The sequence below is a fragment of the Pongo pygmaeus genome, chromosome 21 (assembly GCF_028885625.2).
Source record: "Pongo pygmaeus isolate AG05252 chromosome 21, NHGRI_mPonPyg2-v2.0_pri, whole genome shotgun sequence".
Classification (NCBI taxonomy): Eukaryota; Metazoa; Chordata; class Mammalia; order Primates; family Hominidae; genus Pongo; species Pongo pygmaeus.
Window position 1 is genome coordinate 37,598,738 of NC_072394.2, and position 23,375 is coordinate 37,622,112.

General features: G+C 44.1%; 1 protein-coding gene across 3 annotated transcripts in view; it reads left to right on the plus strand.

Annotated features, from left to right (window-relative positions):
- The first annotated feature begins 450 nt into the window (after window positions 1-450).
- The window catches only part of PROCR (protein C receptor), a 40,853-nt gene continuing 17,928 nt past the window's right edge, over window positions 451-23,375 (plus strand). Inside the window, exons 1-5 of one of the 3 annotated variants that reach the window (XM_054466772.2) lie at window positions 451-532; window positions 731-866; window positions 3,330-3,581; window positions 4,777-5,055; window positions 5,306-5,970. In XM_054466772.2, the coding sequence (XP_054322747.1) occupies window positions 797-866; window positions 3,330-3,581; window positions 4,777-5,055; window positions 5,306-5,421 (717 nt within the window). In that variant the 5' untranslated portion in view covers window positions 451-532; window positions 731-796 and the 3' untranslated portion in view covers window positions 5,422-5,970. Of the gene's footprint in view, window positions 537-585; window positions 867-3,329; window positions 3,582-4,776; window positions 5,056-5,305; window positions 5,971-23,375 lie in introns of those variants that run through there. The other 2 variants (XM_054466773.2, XM_054466774.2) reach the window with 2 other exon arrangements.

Sequence of the window (23,375 nt, forward strand, 5' to 3'; positions counted from 1 at the left end):
GTATTCTGTTCTATTTCATTTTTTAAAAATGGTAACCATGACCTGCTAAATTGATTTCATTGTCCACTAATAAATTATGACCTCAGTTTCAAAAATATTGCTTTAGGTAACCAATCATCTTCTGAGATTTATACAGATTGCTCATAATTCTCTCCTGTTTTTAAAAAAATTGCTGCAGTGAACTGCTTTACACTCATTTTATGACTACTTCTGAGACCAAGATCCCTGATTATGTAATTGATATTTACTTAAAATTCTGGTAAAATGTAGCCATTATACTGGAAAACTAAATTTTAATCTTGGATCTGTCACCACCATGATATATAAACTTTGGGCAAGTCCCTGCACCTCTCTGGACCTCAATTTCCCCATCAGCAACCTGCTGATCCTACACCGAGGAGTGTGCTCTAAGTTGAAAGTAGATGCCCCACCCCCTGAGTCAGCGCCGGCAGGACTTCTCACCAAGCTCTTCTCCCCCTTTTCCGCTCCCTGTTCCTGGTTCCTAGGAAGCAGCCCAAGGAGAAGGGAAAAGGCAGGTCTGGGCAGGAGGGCGCAATGAAGGGCGGGGCAGAGGGAGGGCAGGAGGGAGGCCGGCCCCCTAGTAGGAAATGAGACACAGTAGGAATAACACTTTATAAGCCTCTTCCTCCTCACATCTCCTGGCCTCCTTCCATCCTCCTCTGCCCAGACTCCACCCCTCCCAGACGGTACTCACTTCTCTTTTCCCTAGACTGCCGCCAGCGGAGCCCGCAGCCAGCCTGAGCCAGGAACCCAGGTCCGGAGCTTCAACTTCAGGATGTTGACAACATTGCTGCCGGTACTGCTGCTGTCTGGCTGGGCCTTTTGTAGCCAAGACGCCTCAGATGGTAAGTCGGGGGCACATCTCCTGCCTCAGGATGGTTCTGGAGAATCTCAATCTATCTGGGTACGTGGCAACACCACAGGAGAGCTTATCTCACAGCATCTGTGTCTGCAGCTGGCTAGATCTCTCTACAGGGCAGGCAGAGTCTTGGGGACTGGTTCATGTCCCAAAACCAAGGTGAGTTATTACATTTAAGCCCCTGAAAAGGGGGAGATGAAAGAGGCTAGGGGAAACAGGATGACTGGAAACATGAGAAAGAAACCAGCAGAGAGGGTAGGAGAATCAGCCCCAGAGAGAGGGGAGAAAGGGGAACTGAGGGTGATGGGGTACATCTAGGGGAGATAGGGGTACATCTAGAGGAGACGGGAAGAGGCTCAGAAGAGAAGAGAAATGGAGGGAATGGGAAGACATTGGGAAAACTGATGGAAGAACTGGGGGAAGACTGGGGCAGAGAGAGGTGAGGGGAGGCTAGGGAAAGTGGAAGGAGACTGGGTGCAGCTGGTGGAACTGGGGAGAAAGAGATGCTCTGCCTAATAGAACTTATGGGCGATCAGGCTGCTGAAGTGGCCCTGTTTAAGCAGAAAAGGGAGTTATTACCCTCCCTTATAATTGCACAGGGGCCTCCTTTCCCCTCTCTCACAATCCCCATAGTTTCAGTCTCCCCCTCAGAGAGGCAGCAAATAATTACCAGTATTCAATGACTACTCACTATGGTTAATACATGTATTGACCCATTTAACTTGCACAAACCCCTAAAGGTGGGTAATATTATTACTATCTCCATTTTATGAGGAGGAAACTGGGTCACAGAGTAGTTAAGGACCATGTCTAGGGTTATCCATAAATATACTTATTCACATCTGCAGATACAAAGCACAGCTTCTCAAATGCAAATAGACAGGACCCACTCACACACACAGATTTACAACCCCAGACTCATCCAGATGTGCTTTGGGCATCAACTCTGTGCTAGCTTCTTTTCTGGGTGTAGGAAGCAGAGATTACCAAGCATGGTTCCATAGCCTAGAGGAGTCCAGTGTGGCCTGTGTGTGTTTGGAGACAGTCAGTTAGAATCCAGTGAGATATACACTAATATATAGTGGTCTTGGATCACTGAAACAGATCCACTGTGTCTCGTGGGGCATCAGAAAAAATTTTCCAAGAAGAGGGCAACTGAGCTGGATCTTTTTTTCTTTTTTCTTTTTTTTTTTTTGAGATGGAGTCTTGCGCTGTCACCCAGGCTGGAATGCAGTGGCACAATCTCAGCTAACTGCAACCTCCAACTCCCAGGTTCAGGCCATTCTCCTGCCTCAGCCTCCTGAGTAGCTGGGACTACAGGCATGTACCACCACGCCTGGCTAATATTTGTACTTTTAGTACAGATGGGGTTTCGCCATGTTGGCCAGGCTGGTCTTGAATCCCTGACCTCAAGTGATCCACCCGCCTCGGCCTCCCAAAGTGCTGGGATTACAGGCATAAGCCACCGCGCCCAGTCTCTGAGCTGGGTCTTAAATCATGAATAAACTTCGCCAGGCAGAAAAAGGGAGGCAGAGCAATCCTGACACGCTATTCATGTGTCAGCCAAAGGCAGCATGAGGAACCCCAACTAGTTTGATATATAAGCAGCGGGAAGCGGCCAGAAAAGGCAGCTGGGGCCAGGTCTCTAGCAGCCTTGAATGCCAGGCTAAAGACTCTGGACATGATCCTGTGGGGAGGCAGTGTAGCAGAATGGCTAAGAGTGCTGAACTTGACTGCCTACGTGCAAACCTTGGCTCTGCTACACCATCTCTGCCTCAGTTTCCCATGTAGACTAGGGTTAATAATAGTAGCTACTGCATTAAGCCATTGGGGAAAGGCACAAAGATAATAATGTATGTAAAGCCCATTGCCCAGGTTATAATAAGCACTTAGTCGACACTGGCTATGATTATTTTTGATTAATGAAGGGGAGAGGGTTATGGCACTGGAAGATTTTAAGTAGGAAAAGGACATGATCTCATCCCTGGGTCAGGTGGAGTTCGGAATAGAGAACGGGGAGATGAAGTAGAAAGTTACTACCCCAGTCCAGATGAGACGGATGAATCCTGAATCAGGGCAGTGGAAGAGGAGATGGAGAACAGGCGATGGAGTTGGGATTTTATTCAGGTCAGGATTTGTTAACCATTTGTTTCCGTTGGTTAACAGGAAACAGGGGGAGGGAGAGCCGAGGGTGAAAAGGGAGGCAGAAAGGAGTGTCTCTTCCACTGCAGGCCTCAGTTTCCTCATCTGTAAAACGGAGATAATAATCCCTGTCCTGTCCTCCTGGCAGAGTTACTGTGAGCGTCAAATGGGAGAAGCGGTGGGAGGGCACATTATAGTTTTTGAAGAGTCGAGAAGGCGGGCGGCCATCGAGGTAGGGGGTTATTATCTTCCGCTGCCCGCCGCCCCCTCCCACGCCGGCCCAGGCTGACGCTGACTTTGCCCGCAGGCCTCCAAAGCCTTCACATGCTCCAGATCTCCTACTTCCGCGACCCCTATCACGTGTGGTACCAGGGCAACGCGTCGCTGGGGGGACACCTAACGCACGTGCTGGAAGGCCCAGACACCAACACCACGATCATCCAGCTGCAGCCCTTGCAGGAGCCCGAGAGCTGGGCGCGCACGCAGAGTGCCCTGCAGTCCTACCTGCTCCAGTTCCACGGCCTCGTGCGCCTGGTGCACCAGGAGCGGACCTTGGCCTGTGAGTAGGCGCGCAGCGGGGACGGGGTCTGGGCGGGGCTAGTGGGGGCGGGGCCTGGCGGGTGGAGGCGGGCTGGGGCTTGCAGGGACCCGGCAGCCACTGGAGCTCGGTGGCGCCTGGGCCTTTGAAGATTGCTGGGTAGGGGCTGGAGAGAGGCAGTTGTCCCCGCTAAGAAAGCCCCGACTCAGGCGGTCGTCCTGCTGGCATAACCTCTTGGGGCAGACCCTGTTGGAAGGCCCTGACACCGTGACGTCGAAGGTCCCCAGAAAACTCCTCACCCCTCGCCTTACAGTCCTCCAACTCCTTTTCTTCATAGATCTCCGTCCTTCCCTTCCCACACCCCCCAGCACTTCACCCTCCACCCTCCAGCCACCTCTCCTCATACAAGCTGATGACTTCGCTCTTAGCTCCACTCATGACCCCAACTCTTCCCCCAAAGACCCCAAGTTCCTCTCTCAAAGCCCCACTGCTTCCCCGTCACAAGCCTAACTCCTTCTTCTCAAAGACCGCAGTTTCTTTTCTCAAAGCCCCACTCCGTCCCCCTTCCCCCGCATCATGGCCTTTAACTCCTTTCTCTCCTAGTCCCCCACCCCACCCACTTTTTTTTTTTTTTTTTTTTTTTTTTTTTTTGAGACGGAGTCTTGCTCTGTCGTCCAGGCTGGAATGCAGTGGCGAGATCTCGGCTCACTGCAACTTCCGCCTCCCGGGTTCAAGCGATTCTCCTGCCTCAGCCTCCCAAGTAGCTGGTATTACAGGCGCTCGCCACCACGCCCGGCTAATTTTTTGTATTTTTAGTAGAGACAGGGTTTCACCATGTTGGCCAGGCTGGTCTCGAACTCCTGACCTCAGGCGATCCACCAGCCTGGCCTCCCAAAGTGCTGGGATTACAGGCTTGAGCTACCGCCCCTGCCCCAGCCTCACCCCGTTTTTTTTTTTCTATCACCAGTTGAACAAGGCCTGACAATTCCCTTTTTTCATCATAGTCCCTGGCCCCTTCTTTCTTAGCCTCTAACAGTCTAACCCCAAACCCCTCCTCACAGCCCCAGGCCCTTCTCCCCATAGTTCCCTGACCTAGACTCCCCTCTCCTCACAGCACTGACTCTTGCCTTCCCATGTTCTTTTCCCCTTGCTGGGCCTCGCCCCACACCTGGCACCCTCTCTGCACAGTCCCCTGACCCTGACTCTCTATCCACAGTTCCTCTGACCATCCGCTGCTTCCTGGGCTGTGAGCTGCCTCCCGAGGGCTCTAGAGCCCATGTCTTCTTCGAAGTGGCTGTGAATGGGAGCTCCTTTGTGAGTTTCCGGCCGGAGAGAGCCTTGTGGCAGGCAGACACCCAGGTCACCTCTGGAGTGGTCACCTTCGCCCTGCAGCAGCTCAATGCCTACAACCGCACTCGGTATGAACTGCGGGAATTCCTGGAGGACACCTGTGTGCAGTATGTGCAGAAACATATTTCCGCGGAAAACACGAAAGGTATGATGGGACGGGGCCCAGGCCTGCAAGCTGGGGAGAGGGCGGGTTCCAGACAAATGGATGGACCTGAAGGATGGATGCCTAGAGCAACAAGAGGCCCACAGCTGGGGGTTTGGGACAGAACACACGCAGCTTCAGTCAGTTGGTAAACGGGTCCCTTTCCTCTGGGGAAGAAACGCTTTGGGGTTTGACTCAAATCATGGACTCCTTGGGGCCTATTCTTCGGGCTAACTCTCTGCATGTTCTGCAGGGAGCCAAACAAGCCGCTCCTACACTTCGCTGGTCCTGGGCGTCCTGGTGGGCAGTTTCATCATTGCTGGTGTGGCTGTAGGCATCTTCCTGTGCACAGGTGGACGGCGATGTTAATGACTCTCCAGCCCCCTCAGAAGGGGCTGGATTGATGGAGGCTGGCAAGGGAAAGTTTCAGCTCACTGTGAAGCCAGACTCCCCAACCGAAACACCAGAAGGTTTGGAGTGACAGCTCCTTTCTTCTCCCACATCTGCCCACTGAAGATTTGAGGGAGGGGAGATGGACAGGAGAGGTGGACAAAGTACTTGGTTTGCTAAGAACCTAAGAACGTGTATGCTTTGCTGAATTAGTCTGATAAGTGAATGTTTATCTATCGTTGTGGAAAACAGATAATGGAGTTGGGGCAGGGAGCCTATGGCCCATCCTCCAAAGACAGACAGAATCACCTGAGGCATTCAAAAGATATAACCAAATAAACAAGTCATCCACAATCAAAATACAACATTCAATGCTTCCAGGTGTGTCAGACTTGGGATGGGACACTGGTATAATAGGGTAGAAAGAAGTAACACGAAGAAGTGGTGGAAATGTAAAATCCAAGTCATACAGCAGTGATCAATTATTAATCAATTAATAATATTAATAAATTTCTTATATTTAAGGCATTGTTATCTCCTCCACTTTGCAAAATTTCTGGAAAAGTAACCTATACCCATTTCTTCTGCTTCCTTATTTCTCACTCATTCTTTTTTTTTTTTTTGAGACAGAGTCTTGCTCTGTTGCCCAGGCTGGAGTGCAATGGAGTGATCTCAGCTCACTGCACCCTCTGCCTCCCAGGTTCAAGCAATTCTCCTGCCTCAGCCTCCCAAGCAGCTGGGATTACAGATGCATGCCACCACCCCCAGCTAATTTTTGTATTTTTAGTAGAGATGGGGTTTCACCATGTTAGCCAGGCTGGTCTTGAACTCCTGACCTCATGATCCGCCTACCTCGGCCTCCCCAAGTGCTGGGATTAGACGTGAGCCACCACGCCTGGTCTTCTCACTCATTCTTAGACCCAGTGCAATCTGACTTCTCTATAAACTACTCTAAGATCACCAGTAACCTCTAATTGTCAAACCATCACCCTACATGGTATCTGCAAATTTGCAGACTAGAACTCTCTTTTTGCCTTAACTTCTGAGATACCATACTTCAATTTTTAAAACTGTTCTTTCTACTTTTTTTCAATCCCTTTGACTATGTCATCTTACTCGATTCACCCTGGAAATGTTGGCTTCCTTAGAATTCCATTTTTGGTTCCTTTTGTTCCTGTTTGAACTATACCCTTTCTAGGTGACCTACTGACCTTCATGGCTGCAAATACTATCTACCTGTGGTTTCCATGGAGAAGCAATGTAATTTTATCTTTAAGAGCATGTGTTTTGTTGGCCAGGCGCAGTGGCTCACGCCTGTAATCCCAGCACTTTGGGAGGCCGAGGCGAGAGGGAGGCCGAGGCGAGAGGATCACTTGAGGTCAGGAGTTCAAGACAAGCCTGGCCAACACAGTGAAACCCTATCTCTACTAAAAATACAAAAATTAGCCAAGTGTGGTGGCATGCACCTGTAATCCCAGCTACTTGGGAGGCTGAGGCAGGAGAATCACTTGAACCCGGGAGGCAGAGGTTGCAGTGAGCTGAGATCACACCACTGCACTCCAGCCTGGGCAACAGAGCGAGATTCTTTTTATTTTTTATTCTAACAAAAAAAAAAAAAAAAGAGTATGTGTTTTGGCATCAGACTTAAGTTTTACTTCTTTGAGCCAGAAATTTAACTTCTTCAAGTCTCAGTTTTTTTGTTCCCAAATGGTATTAATAAAATATACCAAAGGGTATAAGAAAAACAATACCTAATTCATGAAGGCATGAAGAGTATTAAATAAAAGTATATACGTAAAATAATATGCCAAGCGCAAGCTGGGCACGGTGGCTCATGCCTGTAATCCCAGCACTTTGGGAGGCCGAGGCGGGCAGATCACGAGGTCAGGAGATCGAGACCATCCTGACTAACACAGTGAAACCCTGTCTCTACTAAACAAAAACAAAAAATTAGCCGGGCATGGTGGTGGGCGCCTGTAGTCCCAGCTCCTTGGGAGGCTGAGGCAGGAGAATGGCGTGAACCTGGGAGGCAGAGCTTGCAGTGAGCCGAGATCACGCCACTGCACTCCAGCCTTGGCGACAGAGTGAGACTCCGTCTAAAAAAAAAAAAAAATGCCAAATGCAATGACTGGCTCACACCTGTAATCCCAACACTTTGGGAGGCAGAAGCAGGAGCATTGCTTGAGCTCAGGGGTTTGAGACCAGCCTAGACAACATAGTGAGACCCTGTCTCTACAAAAAAATAGAAAAAATTAGCTGGGCGTGGTGGTGTGGGCCTGTAGTTACAGTTACTCAAGAGGCTGAGGTAAGAGGATTGCTTGAGCCCAGAAGGTTGAGGCTACATTGAGCCATGATCATGCCACCACACTCCAGCCTGGCAACAGACCAAGAAAAAAAAAAAAAGATAGTATATGTATAGTCAGTAAATACAGCAGTGGCTTCTGATCTCCGGACCTCTCATTTGCATTGATTCTTTAAAATCATCTCTACCTTAATGTTCTGCAGACATTTCAACATCAACATGTTCAAAATCAAATTTATTATCTATCTCCCCAAATCTGTTCTGTTTACTTCTGATGTTTACTGTTCATTAATGGATAACAGAATAACCATCAAATCATGTAAGTGGAGAGAACTCAGTGTTAACCTTTATTTACTCCCTTTTATTTATCCCCATCTACCAAATACAGTATCTATAAAACACATTCACTCCTTTCTACCCCATAGCTTTTGTTCAAGATATCATAATTCCTCTCTTTCTTTGTGGTAAACATGAAGGTGTACCATCCAGTTCTACCTCCAAAGAAAGACTTCCTGTTGGCCGGGCATGACAGTTCACGCTTGTAATCCTAGCACTTTGGGAGGCCGAGGTTGGGGGATCACCTGAAGTCAGGAGTTGGAGACCAGCCTGGCCAACATGGCGAAACCCTGTCTCTACTAAAAATACAAAAATTAGCCGGGCGTGGTGGTGGGCACCCGTAATCCCAGATACTAGCAGGGGCTGAGGCAGGAGAATCTCTTGAACCCAAGAGGCAGAGGTTGCAATGAGCTGAGATCTCGCCACTGCACTCCAGCCTGGGCAACAAGAGCAAAACTCCATCTCAAATAAATAAATAAATAAATAAGAAAAAAAAGACTTGCCGTTCAGCTATACGGGGACTAGCCAGCAGATAGCTTCCACCTGCTTCAGTTCTTTCAATGTCTGCCTCAGCTGTAGAGGACAGTCCTGCACAAGATCATGCCCATCCCATGGCTGCCCTCACTCGGTGCCTAAGCAAGGCGGGGGTATAAAAGTTCGGTCATTTTGGCCAACTGCAGGACAACTCTGAGAATAGGTTGGATTGACAAGGGCTGGCCAGGGCTGGAAATACTCACTCCAGAGCTCCCTGCCAGGGAGGCTGGGTCTTTGTCAGATCTGCATTGCCGTTTGACTTCTCTCTTAGCTCAGCCCTGCTTCTTCCCCCTGGTAAGCATCTTGCACCTCAAACTCTGTCTCAGCCTCTGCTTCCAGATAACCCAACTTGTGTGTGTGTGTCTCTCTCTCTTTCAAAATTGAGAAATTTTCTCAATCTTGTCTGGACCATGGCAGTAGCTTCCTCCTAAGAAATTTTCTCTAATTTCTCCATATTTTAATTCATTTTCTACATGGCAGTAAGAAACACAGATCTAATTGTGTCATTATTCTGTTTTTTGTTGTTGTTTTGTTTTGTTTGTTTTGAGACAGAGTCTCTCTCTGTCGCCCAGGCTGGAGTGCAGTAGTGTGATCTCAGCTCACTGCAACCTCTGCCTCACAGGTTCAAGCAATTCTCCTGCCTCAACCTCTCAAGTAGCTGGGATTGCAGGCATGTGCCACCATGCCCGGCTAATTTTTTGTATTTTTAGTAGAGTCGGGGTTTCACCATGTTGGTCTGGCTGGTCTTGAGCTCCTGACCTCAAGTGATCCACCCGCCTTGGCCTCACAAAGTGTTGGGATTACAGGCGTGAGCCACCGCGCCTGGACTGTTTTATAATTTCTCATTGAGTTAAATTCAGAATCTTCAAAATGACATTCAAGGCCTTGCACAATGTGGCCCCAACCTAATTTTCTAATTTTATTTTATTTTATTTTGAGATGGAGTCTCGCTCTGTCGCCCAGGCTGGAGTAAAGTGATGCGATCTCTGCTCACTGCAACCTCCACCTTCTGGGTTCAAGCTATTCTCCTACCTCAGCCTCCTGAGTAGCTGGGATTGCAGGCATGTGCCACCACGCTCGGCTAATTTTTGTATTTTTAGTAGTGACGGGGTTTCACCATGTTGGTCTGGCTGGTCTTGAACTCCTGACTTCATGATCTGCCCTCCTTGGCCTCCCAAAGTGCTGGGATTGCAGGCGTGAGCCATTGTGCCCGGCCCCTCAAATTTTATTTTCTACCATTTCTCTTTAGCCACTGTGCCCTAGGTTATTTATTTTAAAAGCATATTTTTAAATGACAGAAGTGGTACAACAACAGCAATAACACAGAAGTTTACAAAGAAATTTCATAAAGGAAAAACGGAACGCCTCCTGCTTTCTCATTCTCCCCAAATCCTTACTCCAGAGGTATGCTAAGATTATTAGTTGCAAGCAACAGAAACCAATTCTGCCAACTTAAGGGGAAAATAAGTATATTGGAAGGTTATTAAGTAATCCTCAGAGTTGATAGGAAAGCCAGATAATCAAGCTCAGAAAGTAGAACCAGGGACCACAGCCAAAGTCACACCACAGGAATGGTATTAAGGATACCACAGCTGGAAGCACTACCTCCATCACCAATGCATGCTGCCATATTAAATGAATTCTCCTCTGACCCCTGTGTCTTTACATCATTTGTTCAAGAGTCAATGTCCTCAGTGGAAGCAGCCAAATGACCAAGCCTTGATCATGTTGCTTTTGCCTTAGCTGCAAGTGCAGGGGGGAAAAGGAAAACTTTAGATACCTTTGACTTCTCTTGTGGGAGGTGAGAACCTGTCTCCCATTAAGACTCACACAGAGGAAGAGATTTCAGATGGTGGGCAACCAAAACAGGTACAGGTGATTTTAAAGAATTGATGCAACTGAGAAGCCTGGAGATCAGTAGCCACTGCTGTATTTACTGACTACATATATTATCTTTTTTTTGAGACAGACTCTTGGTCTGTTGCCCAGGCTGGAATTGGTGGCACAATCATGGCTCACTGCAGCTTCAACCTCCTGGGCTCAAAAAACAGAACAAAAGAAAAATAAAATAGAAAAGCAAAAACAACAAAAACCCATAAATGTTCACTATATCTCACATCATTAATTTATTTACTCATTTAATAAATGTTTGTCAGAAACTTCCATATAGAAGGCTTTATGCTGTGTACTTTAGAAGACACAAAATGATTAGGATATGATCCTTCTCAAGGAGCCCAGTCTTTTCTTGGGAAGATAAAACATACAAAAAAGAACAACACAAGGCAAGATGCTTTGTATAACTAGAAGAAACACACAAATAAAAATGTTATGTTATGTGGCTGGGCATGGTGGCTCACGCCTGTAATCCCAGCACTTTGGGAAGCTGAGGTGGGCAGTTCACCTGAGGTCAGGTGTTCGAGATCAGCCTGGCCAACATGGTGAAACCCTGTCTCTACTAAATATACAAAAATTAGCCAGGCATGGTGGTGCGTGCCTATAGTTCCAGCTACTCAGGAGGCTAAGGAAGGAGAATTGCTTGAACCCAGGAGGCAGAGGTTGCAGTGAGTTGAGATCGTGCCACTGCACTCCAGCCTGGGCAGTGGAGTGAGACTCCACCTCAAAAAAAAAAAAAAAGGAAAGAAAGAAAGAAAAATGTTATGCTCTGATTTACTCTTGTAGCTATCATTTACATATTGCTATATAGTTTTTGGAATTCTGTAACTTGCGTTTATCATTTAATACTCTCTTTGGTCTTGTAAGATAGATATTCTCATTTTAGATTAGGAAACATGTTTAGGGAAAATAAAGTTAATAACTGATATGGTTTGGATGTTTTGTCCCTCCAAATCTCATGTTGGAATGTGACCTCCATTGTTAGAGATGGGCATAATGGGAGGTGTTTGGGTCATGGGGGAAGATCCCTCATGAATGGCTTAACACCATCCTTTAGTGATGAGTGAGTTCTTGTTCAGTTAGATTACACATGAGATCTCGTTGTTTAAAAGGATCTGAGACCTCCCCTCCTCTTTCTTGCTTCCTTCTGTCTCATCTTATATGCCTGCTCCCCCTTTGCCTTCCAACATGATTGAAAGCTTCCTGAGGTTTCACCAGAAGAAGATGCTGGTGCCATGCTTCCTGTACATCCTGCAGAAGTGTGAGTCAAAATAAACCTCTTTTCTTTTATAAATTAGCCACTTGCAGGTATTCCAGTATAGCAACACAAGAATGGACTAATACAGTATCAGAGCTAGGATTCAAACCCATGCCTTTGTGTTCTAGGATTTATGCTTTCTCTCCTCTACTAAAACTGAAGGAATCAGAGGAATCTGGGGGAGAAACACGGTATTTGTGAATGGGGGAGATATGACCATGCCCAGATAGGAAAGATAGACAGAACAGATTCAATAATGAAAATAGGAAAAAGCAGAGTAAATTTTAGACATTTCTTAAAGAAGATACACCAGTGGCCAATAAGTACATGAAAAGATGCCCAACATCATTATAGTCATTATGGAAATGCAAATCAAAACCATGAGATACCAATTCATACCATCGAGAATGGCTATAGGAGGATGGATAGAATCAATATTGTGAAAATGACCATACTGCCAAAAGCAATCTACAAATTCACGCAATCCCCATCAAAACACCACCATCATTCTTCACAGAGTTAGAAAAAACAATTCTAAAATTCATATGGAATCAAAAAAGAGCCCACATAGCCAAAGCAAGAGTAAGCAAAAAGAACAAATCCAGAGGCATCACACTACCTGATTTCAAATTACACTATAAGGCCATAGTCACCAAAACAGCACGATACTGGTATAAAAATAGGCACATAGACCAATGGAACAGAATAGAGAACCCAGAAATAAACCCAAATACTTATAGCCAACTGATCTTTGACAAAGCAAACAAAAACATAAAGTGGGGAAAGGACACCCTTTTCAACAAATGGTGCTGGGATAATTGGTTAGCCACATGTAGAAGAACGAAACTGGATCCTCATCTTTTACCTTATACAAAAATCAACTCAAGATGGATTAAGGGGCTGGGCGTGGTGGCTCACACCTGTAATCCTAGCACTTTGGGAGGCCAAGGCGGGCAGATCATGAGGTCAGGAGATTGAGACCATCCTGGCTAACATGGTGAAACCCATCTCTACTAAAAATACAAAAAATTAGCTGGGCATGGTGGCAGGTGCCTGTAGTCCCAGCTACTCAGGAGGCTGAGGCAGGAGAATGGCATGAACCTGGGAGGTGGAGCTTGCAGTGAGCTGAGATCACGCCACTGCACTCCAGCCTGGGTGACAAGAGCGAGACTGCGAGACTCTGTCACAAAAAAGAAAAAAACACAAGATGGATTAAGGACCTAAACCTAAGACCTGAAACTATAAAATTTCTAGAAGATAACATTGGAAAAACCCTTCTAGACATTGGCTTAGCCAAAGATTTCATGACAAAAAAACCAAAAGCAGTTGCAATATAAATAAAGGTAAAAGCTGGGACCTAATTAAACCAAAGAGTTTGCACAGCAAAAGGAACAGTCAGCAGAGTAAACAGACAACACACAGAGTGGGAGAAAATCTTCACAATCTATACATCTGACAAAGGACTAATATCCAGAATCTACAATGAACTCAAACAAATCAGTAAGACAAAAAAAAATCAATCCCAACAAAAAGTGGGCTAAGGAGATGAATAGACAATTCTCAAAAGAAGATATACAAATGCCAACAAACATGAAAAAATGCTCAACATCACTAATGATCAGGAAAATGCAAATCAAAACCACAAAGCGATACCACCTTACTCCCATAAGAATGGCCATAATCAAATAATAAAAAAATAGTAGATGTTGAATTGACGTGGATGCAGCAATCAGGGAACACTTCTACACTGCTGGTGGGAATGTAAACTAGTACAGCTGCTATGGAAAACAGCATGGAGATTCCTTAAAAAACTAAAAGTAGAGCTACCATTTGATCCAGCAATCCCACTACTGGGTATCTACCCCGAGGAAAAGAAGTCATTATTTGAAAAAGATACTTGCACATGCATGTTTATAGCAGCACAATTCACCATTGCAAAATCGTGGAACCAACCCAAATGCCCATCAATCAATGAGTGGATAAAGAAACTCTTGTATATATATATATATGATGGAGTACTACTCAGCCATAAAAGGAATGAATTAACAGCATTTGCAATGACCTGGAGGAGATTAGAGACTATTATTCTAAGTGAAGTAACTCAGGAATGGAAAGCCAAACATCATATGTTCTCACTGATATGTGGGAGCTCAGCGATGAGGATGCAAAGGTATAAGAATGATACAATGGACTTTGGGGACTTGGGGAAAAGAGTGGGAGGGGGGTGACGGATAAAAGACTACAAATATGGTGCATTGTATACTGCTTGGGTGATGGGTGCCACAAATCTCCACCAAACAACTTACTCATGTAACCAAATGCCACCTGTACCTTGATAACTTATGGAAAAATAAAATTAAAAAAAAGAATGGCTATAGGAAAAAAGACAGACAATAACAAGTGTTGGCAAGAATGTGAAGAAATTGGAACCCTCATACATTGCTGGTGGCAATGGTATAGCACTTTGGAAAACAATTTGACAGTTCTTCAAAAAGTTAAACAGAGTTATTGTGTGGCCCAGCAAGTCCACTCCTAGTATATACCCAAGAAGATTGAAACATACATCCATGCAAATACTTGTACATGAATGTTCACAGCAGCATTATTCCTAATAGCCAAAAATGGTAATAATCCAAATGTCTGTTAATTGATGGAGAAACAAAATGTAGTATTTTAATACAATGGAATATTATCTAGCCATGAAAATGAGGTAGTGACACATGTTACACATGGATGAGCCTTAAAAACATGATAAGTAGTCTGGGAGCAGTGGCTCTCGCCTGTAGTCACAACACTTTGGGAGGCCGAGGCGGGTGGATCACTAGATCGGGAGTTCGAGACCAGCCTGACCAACATGGAGAAACCCTGCCTCTACTAAAAATAGAAAATTAGCCAGGCATGGTCGCGCATGCCTGTAATCCCAGCTACTTGGGAGGCTGAGGCAGGAGAATCACTTGAGCCCAGGAAGCGGAGGTTGCGGTGAGCCAAGATTGCGCCATTGCACTCCAGCCTGGGCAACAAGAGTGAAACTCCGTCTCAAAAAAAAAAAAAAAAAAAAAAAAGATAAGTAAGAGAAGCCAGTCACAAAGAACCAGGTATTATATGATTCAACACATGTGAAACATCCAGAATAGGCAATCTGACCAGGCACAGTGGCTCATTCCTATAATCCCAGCACTTTGGGAGGCCAAGGCAGGTGGATCACAAGGTCAGGAGATCGAGACCATCCTCGCTAACACAGTGAAACCCTGTCTCTACTAAAAAAAAAGTACAAAAAATAGCTGGGCGTGGTGGCACGTGCCTATAATCCCAGTTACTCGAGAGGCTGAGGCAGGAGAATGGCGTGAACCTGGGAGGCGGAGGTTGCAGTGAGTGGAGATCGCGCCACTGCACTCCAGCCTGGGCAACAAAGCAAGACTCTGTCTCAAAAAAAAAAAAGAAAGAAAGAAAAAAATAGCAAAAGCTGTTTAAGTCAGTGGCCTGCAAAACATGTTAACAATTAGGTCAATTCCTTCTTTGCGCTTCCTCAATCCATAGTTTGATCTATCTTCCTCCAAATCTGCTCTGTCACTCAGGCTGGAGTGCAGTGGTGTGATCACAGTTCACTGCAGTCTCCACCTTGCAGGCTCAAACGATCCTCCCACCTCAGCTTCCTGAGTAGCTGGGACTACAGGCTTGAACCGCCAAGCCTGCCTAAATTTGTTTTGTTTGTTTGTTTGTTTGTTTGTTTTGTAGAGTCAGGGTTTCGCCATGTTGCCCAGGCTCGAATTCCTGAGCTGAAGTGATCCACCTACCTGGGCCTGCCAAAGTGCTGGGATTACAGGCATGAGCCACCACACCTGGCCTGAACACGCTTATACTAATGGTGAAATAATGTTGGGTAGCTGTAAGTGGCTTGCCCAAAGTTCCACAGTGAGGTGGTACAAGAACTGGCACTAAAACTTGGGACTTCTGACTTCTGATCCTGAGCTATTGCTGCTACATCATTCCATGAGAGGCATTAGGAATCATAGGTTAAAGAGGTAAGGTATTACTTGGAGGGATTCTCTGAAAATTTATGCCCATGTCCAAAAGCAGGAGAGGTAAATAATCAGGGAAACAGTGGGATGAATAACTGACCTTTTAGGGAGAAGATATGATCCTCATTTCCAGGAGTTTCTACACAGGGTGAAGAGTGAATGGAAGGTTCATCTGCTTATGCTTATGTATGTGAATACGTGTTCATAGCTACATGACCTTAGATAAGTCAGTGCCCGTCTCTGAGAGGGAGTTTGTAATCTCTGAGATATCTAAGGTATCTCCCAGCTCTGAAAACTAGGATTCTACATTCCTAAGTCCAGATGGCTGACAGGACAACTGTAAAGGTCCTAGAAGTTCTATTCCTCTTTTTGGGAATGACCTTAGAATGTTTGGCTTGGGTCTGTTATGTGGCAGCCAGACTATTAGAGCTCCAGTTGGAGTTTACAAGAGAAATAAACAAATCTGAAATAAAGGTAAACAAATGACTCCCTGGCATACTCTAAAAGTATCCTTCTGGGTGGCTTGGCTTACTGGATTCCCCATCTTTTAATTCAGTTCAACACGTGTGCCTTGATTTTATATCTCTGCCAGGTGGCCTGAGGTTTAGGTTTTGGACCGCATTCTTTTTCCAACTCAGTCAACTGTTGCTGAGGACTGTTTTATGCAAAGAATTGTGCTAACTGCGAGCAGGGATGCAAAAGTGGGTAAAACATGATCTCTGCCCAGGAACTGATAGTCTAGAAGGAGAAGCATACAAAGCAGTTTATTTTAACACAGAAGGAATGAAAAGATTCAAAGTAATTATAAGCTATGTACTGAAAGAAAGAGATCTGGGAAGGCTACACAGAGGCCATAGATTTCATCTGGGGCTTGAAGAAGAGAATTACAGTAGGTGAAAAGGGGAAAGATGTTTCTCCTTTCCTAGGCTAAGATCTTTGAGGGCAGAGATTATATCTTATTTATCTCTGTGTTCCTGATACCCAACATAGTGCCTGGCACAAGGAAAGAGTCCAATACATGTATTTTGAATCAATGAATAATGAGTGGATTCTGGACTGATATAATAGCACAAAGACAAAGTAGATAAAAGTGCACCTTATGTTTGGGGAATGCTAAATGGTCTGATGTGGTTGCTCTGAATATTGGTTATATATGGAAATGTTATGGGAAATCAAATTTTAGTACCAGATTAAGAATGCCATGCTAAGAAGTTATACTTAGTCTATAGGCAATAGTTAACTATTTACTCCTCTAGGGCAAAATACCCTTGTGTTGTGGGAAGTCAGGGACCCTGAATGGAGGGACCTGCTGAAGCTGTGACAGAAGAACATAAATTGTAACGATTTCATGGACATTTATCACTTCCCCAACCAATACTCTTATAATTTCCTATGCCTGTCTTTACTTTAATCTCTTAATCCCATCATCTTCATAAGCTAAGGATGTATGTCACCTCAGGACCCTGTGATGATTGCGTTAACTGCACAAGTTGTTCATAAAGCATGTGTGTTTGAACAATATGAAATCTGGGCACCTTGAAAAAAGAACAGGATAACAGCGATGTTCAGGGAACAAGGGAGATAACCATTAGGTCTGACTGCCTGGGAGCCAGGCAGGACAGAGCCATATTTCTCTTATTACCAAAAATGAGTAAGAGAAATATAGCTGAATTCTTTCCCCAGTAAGGAATATTAATAATTAACAGCCCTGGGAAAAGAATGCATTCCCAGGGGGGCCTCTAAAATGGCCACTGTGGGGGTGTCTGTCCTTCTTATACAGTTGCAGATAAGGGATGAAACACACCCTGGCCTCCTGCAGCGTCCCCAGACTTGCTAGGATTAGGAAATTCCAGCCTGGCGAATTCTAGTCAGACCGGTTCTCTGCTCTTGAACCCTATTGTTTATCAATGACAATGCATGCACAGTGGGACATGGAACTTCATTAGTAATTCTAGTTTTGCCCTGACCTTGTGATCTCGCCCTGACCTTCTGCCTTGTGATCTTTTGTTGCCCTTGAAGCAAGTGATCTCTGTGACCCACGCCCTATTCGTACACTCCCTCCCCTTTGAAAATCGCTAATAAAAACTTGCTGGTTTTACGGCTCGGGGGGCATCACGGAACCTGCCGACAAGTGATGTCTCCCCTGGACACCCAGCTTTAAAATTTCTCTCTTTTGTACTCTTTCCCTTTATTTCTCAGACCAGCCGACACTTAGGGAAAATAGAAAAGAACCTACGTTGAAATATCGGGGGCTGGTTCCCCCATACCCTTGTTCATCTTTGTATCCTTAGTATCTACAACAGTGCCAGGAATTTAGAAGTTAGTCAATAAATGGCTGGATGAATGAATTAATTGAAGAGTTTTGAGGAAGGAAATTATTTCATCCAATCTGCACCTTACTTTACTGATAATAATCCCTCACTTTTTTGTACAATTTTGTAGTCACAGAAACATTTTATTTTATTATGTCATGAAAAATTTTATTGATATGCTCAAAAAGCTTATTAGGAAAGAAGGGCAGATATTATTATCATTTCCTATAGATGTTATTATTCTCATTTCCTGGCAACGTTATTATTCTTACACCCAGTAAAAAGAAACCAAAACTCTATTTCTTCTAATATCCCTTGGTATATCTGAAGGGCTGTTGTATGTGTACTGGCATATAACAGGGTTCTCATGGGTAGCCTTAATCTTGCATCACACTCACTATAATCAGGATTTCTACGTATCCCAAAAAATAGATCCAACTTGCAATGCAGGGATATTGTACTGATTACTTCATGGGGATCCTGGCTCTACCATACCCCACACAGCAGAAGCTTAATCAATTCTTAGACATTTCTGTTCTTTTTCTTAAGCTTGATCTCCCTAAACATCAACAAACTTATCTCTCTTCCTTCTCTTTCCTCTCACAAACTTGCCCCCTTCTCCCACCCAAACAACAAAACCCATTATTTTATTAAGCCTTTCATTTTTCAGTATGTTTATTTTTCTCAGCAAAACAAAAGTCCTGTAGTTTTTCTTATTTCCTTAAACATGGTGTTTTATTTCATCCAAATGCAAGTGAAGAGGAGATTAGATTTGGTCTGTGGAACTCCAGGGAACAGATTAATGAATGAGAGGAAGTCAAAGAGAAATAAATGTTAGTTTAATGTAACTTTCTGACCCAGCAATTCAATAATGGAACTGGCTATTTCACGAAGTAGTGAACTCCCTGTTACTGGAAGTATTTGGCATGTCAAGTCCAACTTCTGACCTCTAAAACCACATGTGACAGTCCTACATATGTTCAAAGATGATGGTCCTGTTCTCCTAAATCTTTTCTTTTTATTTTGAGATGGAGTCTTGCTCTGTCGCCAGGCTGGAGTGCAGTGGTGTGATCTCGGCCCACTGCAATGTCTGCCTCCTCGGTTAAAGTGATTCTCCTGCCTCAGCCTCCTGAGTAGCTGGGACTACAGGCACGTACCACCATGCCCAATTAATTTTCATATTTTTAGTAGAGACAGGGTTTCACCATGTTGGCCAGATGGTCTCGATCTCTTGACCTCATGATCCACCCGCCTCAGCATCCCAAAGTGCTGGGATTACAGGCGTGAGCCACTGCGCCCGGCAATCTTTTCTTCTCTAGATTAAACATCCTACTTTCTTCAAGGGTTCCTTATTTGATGTGGCAGTTCAGTAACCTGCTATTGTTCTTCTGGACTTGTTATAATTTGTCAATTTCTCATGCATTTATTTAAAAAAAATTTATTGTCGGGTCACTAGAATTAGTAAATAAGAAAAAAAATTATTGAGTGACTTCTATGGTTCAGACGCTGTTTTAGGACGTGGGAATAGAGCAATATAGCAGAGAACAAAACAAAGTCTGTCTTAGAAGCTACAGTTTACTGGGAGGGACAGACCCTAAACAAATAATTTTTTTTTAATGTCAGAGATAATAAGTAGGAAATAGGTAGAAAAATAAGGAAGGTCAAAGGGAGAATAACTGAGTTGCTGTTTTAGACAGCATAATCAGGGCAGGCCTCTGGAATAAGATGACAGTTGAGCGGAGATATGAAGGAAGTGCAAGAGTGGCCAGGGGAAGAACAAGCCAATTTAGATAGACAGAACAAGTGCAAAAGCTCTGAGGAGTAAGCTTGGTTTATTTCATGAACAAGGAGGCCAGTTTATCTGAAGTGGTACAGGCAAAGAGGAGAGAAAGAGCAGGAGGCAAATAACCGAGGGCCTAATAAGCCAATTATCTGTACTTTGCTATTTGTTCTGAGTGAGATGGAAAGCCATTGGAGGCTTTCAAGAAGAGGACGACATGATTTGACTTGCATTTGAAAAGCATCACTGTGGCTACCATGGGGGGAAACAAAGTTTAAAAGGCAAAGAAATACTCAGGGAGCTCCAAGGATACTTGTACATTCCTGTTAGGAGGCAATAATATGGGTGAAAAATGATGGTGGCAAGGACCAGGGTGATACCACTACTTACCCATCAGAATAGTTAGAAAGAAAAAGACAAACAAGGAAGGAAAGAAAAGACAGTATTGGCAAGGATACAGGCCAATTAGAACTTTCCTACATTGCTGTTGGTAAGGTAAATTGGTATGAAACTACTACAGTTTGGAAAACTGCAGTATCTACTAAAGTTGAACATCTGCCTCCTAGGCATATGCCTAACAGAAACGTTTACCTATGTTCACTGAAAGACATATACAAGATTAGTCATAGCTGTAAGAATTAAAGAAAGGGGAGAGAAACACGAAGGGCGGCTCGACAGTCAACAGGGACATGTTTATTTTGAATAAACTTGAGTGGGGCAGCTGGCCAAGTGAGGTCAGAGCCACACTCTCTTACAGACTGTTTTTAAGGATTCAGTCTGGGAGAATTTATCAGAGGCTTGGACTGCTTCTGTGTTTCTTTGTTGTGCTTATCTGGGAGGGAGAGTTGTGTGTCTGTTCCCATACATCTTTCTGCAGCTGTAGGCAAATCCTCCAGGGTTGCTTTTAGCTTCCCTATCTTAGTGCACCTGAAGGGAAAGGAATGTGCTTATTAGGGCCTACTGTTTTACTGGGGGCCATTATATGAGAGTGAAGTTTGGCATTTACCCAGGAGACTTTCCCCCCACCTCCCTCTGTACCCAAGCTGTCTTATCTGTGTTTTACTGTCTGCTCTTTCTGTCTATTTGTACTTAGAAGAGAGTGATTTCCTTGAAATGCATGAGGCTAGAAAGGGAGCTGGAACTTAAAGTGGTGATGTTCGTCCGAGATGACGGTGCTCCTGCTCTGTCAATAGCAGTATTCTTTGTAATATCCCCAATTAAATAGTAACCAAACACCACCAAGAATAGAATAATGAAACAAATTATACTATATTTACATAATGGAATATGCAACAATGAGAATGGAAGAACTTAAACTACACGTCTTAATATAAGTGAATGTCACAAATATAATATTGATCAAAAGAAGCCAAACACAAAAAAGTATCAACTATATGATTACATTTATATAAATTTCAAAGACACACAGAACTAACCTGTGGTGTTAGAATCCAGGATATTGGTTACCTTTGAGAAACTAATGATTAGAAGGGAGACATGAGGGCTTCTGAGGCAATGCCCTGTTTCTTTTTTTTTTTTGAGACAGAGTCTCGCTCTGTCACCAGGCTGGAGTGTAGTGGCGCAATCTCGGCTCACTGCAACCTCCACCTCCCAGGTTCAAGCCATTCTCCTGCCTCAGCCTCCTGAGTAGCTGGGCCTACAGGCGCGTGCCACCATGCCCAGCTAATTTTTGTATTTTTAGTAGAGACGGGGTTTCACTGTGTTGGCTAGGATGGTCTTGATCTCTTGACCTCATGATCTGCCTGCCTCAGCCTCCCAGAGTACTGGGATTACAGGCATGAGCCACCACACCTGGCCTGCCCTGTTTCTTAATCTGGATGCTGGTTATATCAATATGCTCATTTTGTGAACTCTCACTAAGTTGTACATTTATAATTTGAGCACTTTCCTGTGTCAGTGTTATGCCTCAGTAAAGTTTACATTACAAAGGAATGACTCAGAGGTTTTGATCTGTGCAACTGGAGGCTATAATTGACATTTATTGAAATGGGGAAGCTATAGAAGAAGCAGGTTTTGGTGGGAAATGCATTCATTATGTACATACTACATTTGATATTTATTAGACATCCAAGTTGAAATGCTGATAGAATGCAGTTGGCATACGAGTCTGCAGTTGAGGGAAACGTCTAGGCTGAAGACCTAAATTTGAGAGCTCACTATATAGATAACATGTAAACTCATAAAGCTGGATGGGATCACCTAAGGAATAGTGTAGACAGAGAAAACATTCAAGTACTAAACCCTGAGGACGCCCCAACATTTAAAGGCTGGAAATTGAGGAGAAACCAGTAAAGAAAACTGAGTAGCCAGTGAGGTATGATGAGAGCTGAGAGAGTGGAATCTCAGAAGCCAGGTGAAAAAAGTGTTCTAAGGAGGAAGTAACCACTGTAACAGATACAGCAGATAGTGGAATAAGGTAAGGACTGATAATCGGTTATTGATGGAGATCACTGGTGACCTTGATAAACAGCAGTTTTGGTGGTGTGGTAGGGACAAAAGCCTAATTAGAATGAGCTCAAGAAACAAACTAATTTGAGACAGTGACTATAAATAACTCTTTTGAGGAGTTTGGTTTGTTTTACAGAAGAACAGAGAAGTAAGATATTAAAAAGAATATTAATTAAGGATATTAAGAAGTGTTGGGTTAAGTAACTAAGGAGGCTTATGGGATCAAGAAAAGTTTTTTCTCTTAATAAGGTAGATAATATAGTATGTTTGTACACTTATAGGGATAATCAATAGAGAGGGAAAATTTGATGACACAGGAAAAAGACAGGGCAGTGGCTGGAGTGATGTCCTGGAGCAGGACATAAAAGAGGTTAGACTCCAAGGCACAAATGGAGAGACCGACTTAGCTAAGATCATGGACAGTTCCTCTAGGGAGGAAAGAGCTAGAGAAAGGGATCCCTTAAATCTGTACGTGAGCCAAGAGAAATTGCAAGCTCACTACCAAGTTGCACATGTGCTTGGTAAAAAGAAAGCTTGGTAATGGCTTTGATAACTCAACTGTAATATGAATCACCATCTGACTGTCAGAGTAACCCCAGAGTGGCATGGGGTAGATTCAAACAGCCTAGCAAAGACTCTGAAAATGAACTGACACTACAACCACCACTCACAGCAGGTGAGACAAAACTTGTAGTCTGAACCTAATTGAGTTATTTGCCTGCTAAAATAAACTAATCACCATCCAGATAATTTAAACAGGACTCAGAGTCCCACAATCTAACACTCAAGATGGGCAAGATACAATCCAAAATTACTTAACATACAAAGAACCAAGAAACTGATAAATGTTTAAGGGAAAAGAAAACAAATAGATGCTAATTCCCAAATTATTTAGATGTTAGAATTATCTGACAAAAACTTTAAAGTAGCTATTATAACCATCCCCCATGAGGTAAAAGTTAAACATCCTTGAAATAAATAGAAAGGTAGAAGTTCTTAGCAGAGAAATAGAAATTATGAAAAAGAACCA